Raw genomic sequence first — 10,663 nt, forward strand, 5'->3', positions numbered from 1 at the left:
TGGTCGAGGCAGGCCTCCCTGCTCAGATGATTCTCTGCCAACAGTACTTCAAAGCATTAGAGAAGCTCAGTTATTCAAGGATATTAAGTTGTCTTTCAAAAAAGCCAAGGCCTCCCCACATTCAGGGCAGCCCCAAGCAGGGGGAAGACCCTGCTGTGCGGGGGGAGAAGTGAAGGCTCCGTCCCACCCCCAGCCGGCTGCCCAGGGTCCCTGGTGGAGGTCGAGGCCAGAATTAGCGCCACTATGCAAAGCAGCAGGAGAGGAAGGGCTGCAGCTCAGTGGAGACAGATGCCAAAACAAGCCAGTTTCCTCTGGCAGCCCGGACACCAGGGAGGGAGGAGGCCCGCCCCGGCTTGGCCCTGCCTGGCTCTGAGTGGGCACCGCTGAGCGACGCAGAGATGGACCTGAAACCCCAGGCTTGGGGGCCTTGGCCACCTGCCCCACCTGGAATGCCAGGGGGAGCTGCTCTCATTGGTCCCCCCATGCTGGCCTTGGTTCTCCAGTTAAACTGGCAGCTCCCTGAGGGCAGGGATTTCTCCCATCTGAATCCAGAGCATGCATGGCAAAGAGGTGTTCTGGGGTCCCCCCAAGGTCAACAGGAAGTGGAGCTCAGCCTGGCTCTGCACACAGAGGTTAATTTCACTTCAGCTCCCAGCCCTGAGCTGCTCTCTGTCGCTCCCGCAGCTGGCAGGTTGGGGACCATTTTGCCTCTGATTTTGTGCTGGGAAAGCCTGAAGGGGTTACCTAAGGATGCCCAGATTTCACCACCACAGAGCTTCCCACTTTAGGAATCTCTCTTGCATAGCTCTGGGTCAAATTTTTAAAAATATCCAGGCTTGGTAGGGGACAAGGGTGTGTGTGATGGAATCAGGGGAAACCCTGCCCTCAGGGAGCTTCTAATTTAACGAGAACAAGGCCGGTATGGGCAGCACAAGGTAGTAGCTACGCCAGAGCTGGAGAGGCCAGGGTCCAAACAGAGATTAGGCAGGGACTGGGCACTCTGGGAGGGCTTCCTGTAGGTGGAGGGCCTTAAAGGACAAGAGGATTGGGGCGGGTGGGGGAGGGCAAACTCTTCTAGGGCTAAGACCTCTGCCCTACAGAGCAGGACTCAAGTGCTGCTTGTCGGCTGAAGGGAATGCGGGGTGAGGGTATCCCCGCCGAGAAGAAGGGCCAGTCCATTCAGCCCTTCTCCACTGCTCGGGGCCCCACTAGGGTCAGAGAGCAGGGGAAGAACGGGAGACATGGCCACAGGTCCCAACTGGGCCGTCAGAGAGAAGCAGTGAGTGAGACCTGGAGAGGGCTCTGAGCCCCATGGCAGCCGTCCCTCCTCACACCCCATGGGTCCATGGGTGCCCAAAGATTTGCGCCCAAACAGGTACTCTCATCCACCCCATAACCATAGATGTCACAAGCCTGTGTGTCATTTCTCAAGACACATTGTTTATTCCGTGGGAGAAAGGGCTCAAGGCCAGCAGCCCCCTGGCGTGGGGGAGGGCAGGAGAGAGCAGGAGAGGATGGGAGAGGGATGAAGCTCTCGGTGGCCCAGCGGCAGCCACATGCGGGTGGGCCAGGGCCCTTCCCGGGCTCTACAGGAAGCCGGGCTGTTCTGAGTCCATTTGCAGGTTCCAGACAAGTCTCTGCCTTCCCCGTCCTGAATAGGGGATGGATCCCCGCATAGCACCCCCAGAAGGCTGGGTCCAGTCTAGCCCCAGAGAACTCCCTGCTCCAAATCACTGCCCTGTGGCCCTTCCGCTCCAGTCCCTTTGGCAAGAGATGGGGACCAAGGGCTGGAGGGGCAGGCGGACCTGGTGGGCCAGCTTTGGAGGCGGACAGGGGGTTCAGGGTAAAGGGGATGGGCTGGGAGCCGGGTGGCTCTGAAGCAGTCAGTGAGGGCCCAGCGGGCTATGCCCAGGGGCTTGGGGAGGGCCGGCCTCTCACTCCTGGCCTGGGTGTTCACCCACCGACCACTTCACCTCTCCTGTCCGCAGCGTCACTATATCCTCGTAAGTGGCTGTCTGGTCAATGTCCAGGCCCTGGGGACACAGAGCGGAGCTCAGGCCTTGGCCACTCCCTGAGCGCACACAGATGGGGCCTCTGAGCGCCCCCTCTGCCCCCCACGGCCCCGGGAGCTGCGGGGTCCACCCCACTCCTTACCTCATAGGTGTGATCTTCCTCCATCCCGGCCTTGCTGTCATCCTGGCGGGTGAGGGACGGAGAGCAGAGTGTTAGCTTCCCCCACCCCATCCACTGCTGGGCCAGGCTGGGGAGGGCCAGGGAGATTGGCCCGGGGTGAGGGGTCAGGGGCTAGGGGTCAGGGGTCAGGGGTGAGGCGCACTCTGCGAGAACAGCTGATGAATAAAGGAGTGATTGAATCGGTCAATCGACGGGCAGGCTCTGGGGCTGGGGAGATGGAGACCCTGCCCGTGTCCGGCCTGCCCCGTGGCTGCGTCCCCGGCCCCCAGGGTCACCTTGTCCAGCAGCAGGAAGACGGGCACGATGATGAACAGGATGATAAGCAGGGTCTGGATCATGATGATGCCATCTTTCAGCGTGTTCCGCCGCTTCAGCTGCGCCAAGGTGCTGAACCCTGGGGGGAGGTGGGGCGGGGGCGGTGAGGCTGGGGCCCCCCCTTTGGGCCTGCGCCCCTCAGGACCTGCTTCTCAGCGGCTCTCCCAGGTGCTCGAGGGCCACAGTCGCCGCCACGCTGTGGCCCCCCTACTGGTCCGGGCTGGGGTGGGGTGGGTGTGGACCGCTCCACGAGCACACCCGCTCTCCTCCCTGGCTGGGGGGCGGGCCCCACACGCACCCATGACCCGAAGCTCGGTGCCACAGCCGCGCTCTGTCCTCGGGGGACTCTGCGAGCACTCCTGCTTGCAGAAGTAGATGCCGTTGTCCGGAAACTGGATGTCTTGGATGATGAGTGTGGCCTCGGTGCTGTTGTGGGTCTGGAGGATGCGGCCCTTTTCGGGGAGAAATAACTTGGCCTCCGAGTCCGTCTCCTGCTTCCGGAGCCAGCTCACGTTGCCAGAGTCCCCCAGGTGGCACTTGATTTCCACCATGGAGCCCCGTTTCTTGGCCACGAAACGTGGGTGCTGCCAGATCCGGGAACACGAGCTTCCTGTGGGCGCCAAGGCTGGGATTAAAATCCCGCTCCTTCTTCTTGACCGTCGGCCCGAACTCAGGCCCTCAGCCGTGGGCCCCCGTCCTGGGCAGCACTGACCCCCGGCTCAGCCCCCTTGTCTGTCCTTGCTTCTCGGGATGTGGGTCAGACATGAGGCAGAGGTGTGAGAGAGCCAGAGCCACGTGAGAAGCCGCAGGCCAAGCCGCCGGACCCCGCCCCTTCCTGATGGCCCACCCTTCCCGCCTGATTTTCCTTTAGAAGGGCCTGGAACCTTCTGATTCCTTTCCACATCCATTACAGTAGCCCGATGCCGGCCTCACCCCATGAGGCCAGAAGGCCCATAGCACAGCCTCCGGCCTGGCCTGGTGCTCTCACCTCTCCCTGCCCTGGGCTACCCACACCAGCCCGAAATCCTCAGGGGCACCCCGCAAATCCTTAGCCTGGCAGTCAAGGCCTCCCACATCAATCCCCTGGCCATCTCTCCTCCTTCACCTCCCTCCCCCCTTCCGTGTGGACCTGCTCCTCTTTTTATTCCTAAGCCTTCTTTCTTCAGTTTGCCATGATGTCCCCGCCCACCTGCTCCAAGAAGCCTCCCTCCTGCCTGGCTCCCAGTCAGTGGTCCCCTAGGAACCCCTGCGACCTGTCGGGGTCCCTGAGGTTACGGTCTCCTGCCGGGGCTAAGCCCAACTCCCCAGCCAGGGAGAACGGGCCTGAGTCCTCAGTGGGGTTCCCACTAGCCCCCACTCCAGCCCTGGGCTTGGCGCTGCCCCAGATCACTGGGACTGGAGCACTGATGTTTAATGAGGATGACAGCGGAGGAGCGGGGACTGGAGGTACTTCAGAGCCAGGTCTTACAGAGGGAGGCCAACCCTAAGGAGGCCTGGGGATGGGAGTCCTGGGTGGGGAGACCCATGGGGCACAAGGGCACAAGGACAACCATGAGACAGCACACAGGACAGTGACCGGCTTTGGACACAGACATACTTGTCCCCAGAATGGGCGGGGGAAGTTGCTGACCTTTGGGATCCCGGTAGAGCGCATCTGTTTTGACCTCCAGCACCGTCTCACCTGCTGGGTGGGAGGAAGTGGGCGGGCCGGTCACTGGGACTTGGTTGTCCCACCCCTGCGTTCCCAGACCCACTTCCTCCCTGCCCAGGACATCAGCATCAAGACCCCTCAACTCTCCCCCAGCCCTGCTCTGGAGAGACTAGAGCAGGGTGGGGTCACCAGAAGATCCGGCTCCCAGCCCCCCTTCTGCCCTTGACCTTGAGCTGTGCCTGGATGAGACGGGAGGGAAGTTACAGCTGGAGGGCTCCACCGCCTTCCAGACCAGGGCACCACTTCTGGGACATGCTTGTCCCAGGTCTGCTTGGGGGCAGCTCTCCACTGCCCGCCCCCCACGCAGTGCCCTCCACGGCCTGGGGGTGAACCACACTCTTCTTTCTCTCTCCTGGGCCTAGGTCTTCTGCCGTCAGAGCCTCAGGCCCAGCTCAGCCTGACACCCTCCGGGCGGGAGAGGGGCTGGGGCCGCGGAGCCCTGAGCCATCAGCATGGCTGATACCCACAGACCTGGTCCCCAGGGCTGTCAGAGGGAGACAGGAGGCAGAAAAGTGTGAGAGACAGAAGGAGGAGGATGAGAGAGCAGGAGACAGAACCAGTGGAAACAGCGGAACCAGCAGGCCTCTCGGCTCAGGCCGTACCTGAAAGGAGCAGCAGCAGAGGCACCAACCAGCTGCTGAGCCCGGGACACAGCGCCGGCCCCGCCATGCTCACCCCTCCGTCTCCTGCCCCAAGCCCGTGACAGCGGAGGCTCCTGGGGGGAAAACGTGTAACTGCCCAGGCTGCAGCCTGTCTCCTCCCCGCCTCTTCCCCACCAGGCCCCTTCCTGCCATGCAAATTGGGACCCAGGGGAGGCACCAGCTCTCCGGGGACCCTGGGGGAGGGCAGGCTCTTTTGTCAGCTGTGCTGCTAAGGCTCAAGGGTCAGCCCAGCTCGGGCACTACAGCGGGGTCCGCGGTGGACGCCCCGGGTGGCGGCGGCCTCTGTGTCCCCACCCCATCCCCGTGCCCTGGGGCCCCCTAGCCTCCCACCTCACACTTAGCTGAATACACATGGGTCCTGTGGATGAACGCGAGTGTGGCCTCTCCACCCTGGACCAGCCTACACCCTGTGGGAAGAGGGGCACCCAGAAAGGATGAGGCAGGGGTGCTGGCGGGCAGCTATGGGCCCAGAGCACAGCCTCTTGGCTGGAGTGCAGGTGGCCATGTTGGGGGCTGATGGAGATTTGACCCTGGGGAGGAAAGGAACCACAGTTGTTCTTGAGCAAAAACAGGCCAAGAGTAACAGCCGCTTGGGAGATTTGGTCCAGGACCTGGCGAGAGGGCCCCTCCCTCACTTGGTGGGAGAGTTTTCTGGGAGCTGCCAGAGAAGGTGGACTTAGATGTTGACAGCTTAGAGAAAACCCACCACTCAGCAGTCAGGGGACTCTCAGGGCACTGAAGTGTTATCCACAGCTCCAGGGGTCTCGGGCAGAGGACAGGAGGCTAGTATGGGGGAGTCTTCAGGTTCTGAAACAAAAAGGATCTCTGGCTTTGTCTCACCAGTCAGCAGAGTGGTGGATGGAACCATAAGTCTAGGAGCTTGTCTAAGTTCAACTTTGTGCCCCTGCCCCTGGATCAGACACAACCTTCATCCCTTGGGGGCTCGGGGTGGGGGAGGTGCCCTTGTGCAGTGCACAACCTGCACAGCTGCACATGGCAGGCTTGCATCCCTCAGCCCCACAGCTGAGTCCACTCTTGAATTTTATGTTTTATGGAAGCTTCTTTACTCTCTCTTGGCCCCTCACTCTCTGTCTTCTTCCAACTGCCAGGAGGGGAAGGAAGATGCAAATCCTGTGTCCTCTGCCTACATATTCTCCTTACCACCTGCCAGTTTTCAAGCGGCCTGTGCTGCTGGCAGGTCTGTTTGGGTTCAGGGAGACATGGACCCACCTCCTAGGCCAGGGTTGGTGGTGAGGAAGACAGAGGTCTGGGTGCTGCCCCCTCAGTCCTGAGCATAAGCCTCACCTGGGATGGTGGGGTCCACCCCCCCACCCCCACCCCCAAGGAGTACGGGCCAGGACTGGAGCTATGGAAAGCGGGGACAGGAGGGTTAAGTTTCCCTCCAAGGAACAGCTCGTTCCTGGCAGTCCCAGATGTTCTTGTTGTTTCCAGATGTTCCAAATGAAAAAAAAAAAACAACACATTTCTCTGAAAAGGTGTCAGATGTTCAGTTCACAGAACAAACAGCCCAGGAATATAAACATCACCTGAGGTCAGCTTGGGGACCATGGGCCCCTGGTGGGGGAGGTTCGAGACTCCCCCAGAGGAATGGGGGAAAATCCAGGGGTCTCTTCCTTTAGCAAAGTACCCCCTGGTGATGGAAGCCTTGGTTAGCTTTGGGGCTAGCGTCCCCCAAAGTTGGGAGGAAGATGGAGAAGGCTTGGGATACACACGTGTGTGTGTGTGCATGTAGCTGCTGACACGGGTGTGCTCCCGGGCTGTGTGGTGTGGGGCTGCTCAGGAGCTGGTCCTGCGGCCCAGGGTGACTCTAGGGGGCATGGAGGTTGGGGACGCAGTAGGTGTCCTCCAAGCACACACCCATCTGCGTCTCCCGTGGGCAGGGATGCAGATGTGTCCTTTGGACTTCATTCCCATTCATGCCAGGAGTGGGTGGGGGCAATGGGGGCCCCACCGCCTGCAGGGTTATTTGTCACAGTTGGGGCCATGCTGTTCCCTCCCCAGTGACAACAGTACTGAGCTCTGTTCGGGGCTTGTGACGCCTTTTCTTTCCTGGAACAGGAGGCCTCGTAAGCCCACTCCTGCCTCTGCCCCCGGCTGCCCTGGGCTGTGCACCCCGACATCAGGCAGCCCTCACCCCACCTTTCCAGGAAGGCAGCATCAAAATAAGAGATGGGGTGTAGGGAGAAGGGACATGGAGCTTGAGGGTTTGGGGAACAAGAGGACAGGGACCCCCAGTAACCCTGGGAGGGTGGTGGGAGAGGACAGAACCTCAGTTTGGAAAGAAGGGCTCTGACCTCTGCCCCTCCCCCCAGCCCTCGCCTACTGACTCTACTTGGCTTGTTGTTACCAGGGGAGACCTGCAGGCTCAGAAGGATTCGGGTGTGGATCCTGACCCTGCAGGAGACCGGGAAGCCGCCTCAAGTCACCTGGGGCTTCTCAATGAAGGGTGGTCCTGCCCCACAAATGCTCCAGGACCATTGCCAAGGTCAAATGACCAATGGACACCTCTGGCATTCATGGGCCAGGGGGCAGTGAAGACCCTGCCGTGGGAGGGGCAGCCTCCCACACAGCAGAATTTCCTTGTCTCACATGTCAACTGCACCCCTGTTAAGCAACACCCGTGCTTAACCTTTCAGAGACCAAGTTTCCTCATTTGGGTAAAACAGAAATAATTGTAATAATATCTTCTTCGTAGGGCGGTCGTGAGCCTTGAAGGGACTCAGGTTCACCCTCAGGCAGGTGGTACGTATGACTGATAACTGGGGGAGGGTCTTGATTCTGAAATAGGAACTTTGGTTATCTATGTTTCTCACCCAGGATTTTGTCTTTTTTCTTTTACCATTCAAGGCTCAGGGGAAGGGTGGGTCAGGGCACCCTCAAGCTCTCCTGTCCTTGGGGCCAGAGAGGGACCCCGGGCGAGGTTTGGAGAACTTTCATGTGAGAAGGAGCCCCTCTCCGACCTCTGGGAGGGAGGTCAGCACCCTGGTGGGGGGCTCAGGGAGCCCTGCGGGGATGTCAGACCCCTCCCCTGCAGGCAAAGACAACCACACTGTGGGAAGGGGCTCAAGGACATGGCTGAGGGATGTCGGGGTGGCCTGGGGGTTCCCCTCCCCAGCCCCCAAGGGTGCCATGTAACCTCAGGACCCAGGAAAAGGGGATACAGAAATCCTGAAAGGGACGAATACTCACTAGTTTGGAGGAATACAGTCTTGGCTGTCAGAAAACAAAATTAAATCTGAAATTACATTTCATCCACTGGGATTGTGGCCTGAGCTCACTACATAACATTACTCTTTGTCGTAGGTCCATGGGACCCTGGGTTTTCTGGGGTCAGGGGTCAGAGGCAGCATCCTGGGGGAATTGTACCTCTGGGGAGAGGGAGGGGCCACACTGTGTACCCATAAGCACCTTAGGGCCTCTGAGGGGCAGGGAAGTTATGGGGGCTTCTGGAGAGGAGGCGCTGGGGACACGGGTCCCAACACCCGTTTCCTGGGTGCTGTCGTGGGCAGGGAGACGCAGTGTGGTGCTGTCTGTTAGGGGAGTGAAGGGAGCGGGGCACGACTCGACCTCATCTGGCCTCTGGGACTCCAGCTGTGAGGCTGGAGTCCCAGTCTCCTTCTGGAGGGGGCAGGAGACACGGCCAGACGGAGCCAGAGGAGGGAGCTGGGGCTTCCCCAATCCCTGGCAGCTCCCCAAGTCTTCCCCACTTGGCTCAATCCCCACCAGCCCTTCTTGCTGCCCTCAGCTCCCATCGATGTCCGCACGCAGAAGCACAGAAGGAGAGAGCCCACACGTCAGAGGCACCGGGGAGGTTTATTATAAGAACTGTACAAAGGGGCCTGTCTACTGGCCTGGCTTGGGCCTGTTCCCACCCGGACAAGGTGCAATGGGTGTGGGTCTGCAGGGGAGGAGGCTGCAGGCAGGGGGAGGCCTGGACCCCGCTCAGCCACGCTGGCTCTGCAATCTGCACACGGTCCCGTGGAGAGTTCAGTCCAGCAGGGGCCGAGGCTCTTGGGGCCTCACTAGTCAGAGCCCCAAGGAGGAGGGAAAGGCAGTGGGCGGAGTGCTGGTCAGAGAGGAGGCTGACCCCTACAGGATGAACTTCTGAAGAAAGAGCCAGAACTGCTGCAGGAAGAGATGGAAGGAGCAGGGGCCTCATTCCAGAGAGGACCCAGGCGGGGGCCGGGGAGCAGGGCTGGGCAGTGGGTGTGAGGAAGAGAAGTGGAGGAGGGCAGAAGAGTGGACTCATGGGGCTGAGAGAGAGGGATGCCCAGGCAGGGTGGTGAGGGGGCCGGCGAGCGCGGCAGACGGAAGGGAAGGCTCCGGCCTCCGGGCGAGCACAGACGTAAACACACACGCACACATGGACACACGCACACGCGTGCACGCACACTCACACACGCACACTCACACAGAGGTTGTTTTGGAGGCTTTGCTGCTTCCTGAGTTTTAATCAAACTGTTCACGAGAAACAAGAAAAAGAAGAGGAACTAAGGGCAACGGGGGACTCGATGTGCAAACCTTACCACCTGTGTTCACACTCACATACCCACAGCACAGGGACACTCACACAGACAGACCTACAGAGAAGACACACATACACACACACACACACACCCCAGCCAGACACTGCGGGGCACACTGACACACATGTACACAAATATACCCATACACACATGCGTATACAGGCTCTGAGGGACACGGTGGTTCACACACACACACACAAACAGAGCTATACACAGAGGTATAACGCTGGCACACAGGCACACACACACCGATGAGTAAATCCAGTGACCCCTAAGCCTGCGTCTCACCCCCTCCTCCGAGCTCAGCCTCTGTCTGTTCTTGGCAGCCGGCGGAGGACCGGCACCGCCATGCCCAGGCCAGCGGTGCCAGCAGAAGTGCCGCCTGGCTTTCCGGGCGGCAGGAAGTTGCAAGGTTGGGTCTGAGCCAGGTGAGCAGTGCCTGCCCCAGTGTGGAAATCTCGAACGTGGGCTCAGCTAGAACATTCTTAGGATCACTTTGAGGCGGGGAAAAGGATGAGGTGTGGTGGAGGATGGGGAGGAAACCTCTGGGGTTGGGGCGGCTGCCAGGAGCCCCAGGGGTGCTGATGCAGGAGGGAGGGAAGGAGGGAGGGAAGGGAACCTTCTTCCTGAGCACCAGGGTCCCCGACACCACCTGAGATCTGGGTGCTCCGGCCAAGAAAGCCCCCAGTGCAGCGATATGCTGGTGGGATCCAACCTGTGCTACCCATCCGTGCTTTCTAGAAAAAGACGATTCCCAAATGGAATCCTCCCTTCTGCTCTTCTCCCAGGGGCCAGCCAGGGAGCCAGGGGCCTGGGCAATGGACAAATCTGGAAAGGGTGTCAGGGGTCACACCGGCCCAATGAGTCAGGATCCAGTGGTCCATCAGGTTTGTGGAGCCATTTCTGGACCAGTGATGCTTTCCTTTTCCAGAGAATTCCTAAGCTGGCAGGTGATGCTGCACCCAGAGTCAGGGGAGGGCTGGCGGGCCCTGGGGTCAGGCGTCTGCTCTCACTGAAGTTAAGACTTCCTTGTCCTGGAGGGAGCTGGGGGGGCCTGAGCCACTTCCTGGGGAGAGGTCAGTGGCCCTTAAGACTCTGGTGGCAGGAGGGCGGCCAATCCTTCCATCACAGGCCGGCTCCTCCCCAAGTGGGGAGCAGAGATTCTGATGTTCCAACCTCCCCCGGGGCCATGGGGAGGGCAGCAGGGCCCCCGAGGAGGTGAGAGCAACTTGAAG

The 10,663-nt window shown here is 60.3% G+C and overlaps 1 protein-coding gene across 2 annotated transcripts; it reads right to left on the minus strand.

Moving 5' to 3' along the window:
• Positions 1 to 1,423: 1,423 nt before the first annotated feature.
• Positions 1,424 to 4,974, minus strand: CD79B (CD79b molecule). Of its 2 annotated transcripts, none has more exons than XM_032615006.1 (6): positions 4,822 to 4,965; positions 4,139 to 4,189; positions 2,807 to 3,118; positions 2,469 to 2,587; positions 2,155 to 2,196; positions 1,424 to 2,033 (listed from the first exon to the last, which is right to left on the minus strand). In XM_032615006.1, exons 1-6 carry the CDS (start codon positions 4,886 to 4,888, stop codon positions 1,935 to 1,937), a joined length of 690 nt encoding a protein of 229 aa, XP_032470897.1. In that variant the 5' UTR covers positions 4,889 to 4,965; the 3' UTR covers positions 1,424 to 1,934. The 2 variants fall into 2 exon arrangements, with proteins under 2 accessions (XP_032470897.1, XP_032470896.1); XM_032615005.1 differs by having other exon boundaries at positions 1,427 to 2,033; positions 4,139 to 4,192; positions 4,822 to 4,974.
• Between the last annotated feature and the right edge of the window lie 5,689 nt (positions 4,975 to 10,663).

This window comes from Phocoena sinus, chromosome 20 (genome assembly GCF_008692025.1).
Source record: "Phocoena sinus isolate mPhoSin1 chromosome 20, mPhoSin1.pri, whole genome shotgun sequence".
Classification (NCBI taxonomy): domain Eukaryota; kingdom Metazoa; phylum Chordata; class Mammalia; order Artiodactyla; family Phocoenidae; genus Phocoena; species Phocoena sinus.

Excerpts from the sequence above, each read along its gene's own strand:
- CD79B (XM_032615005.1), bottom strand. The coding sequence starts at position 4,888 with ATGGCGGGGCCGGCGCTGTGTCCCGGGCTCAGCAGCTGGTTGGTGCCT. Across the intron at positions 4,193-4,821 it reads TCTGCTGCTGCTCCTTTCAG|CAGGTGAGACGGTGCTGGAG; the intron begins GTACGGCCTGAG and ends CCTCCCACCCAG. Across the intron at positions 2,034-2,154 it reads AGGAAGATCACACCTATGAG|GGCCTGGACATTGACCAGAC; the intron begins GTAAGGAGTGGG and ends CTGTGTCCCCAG.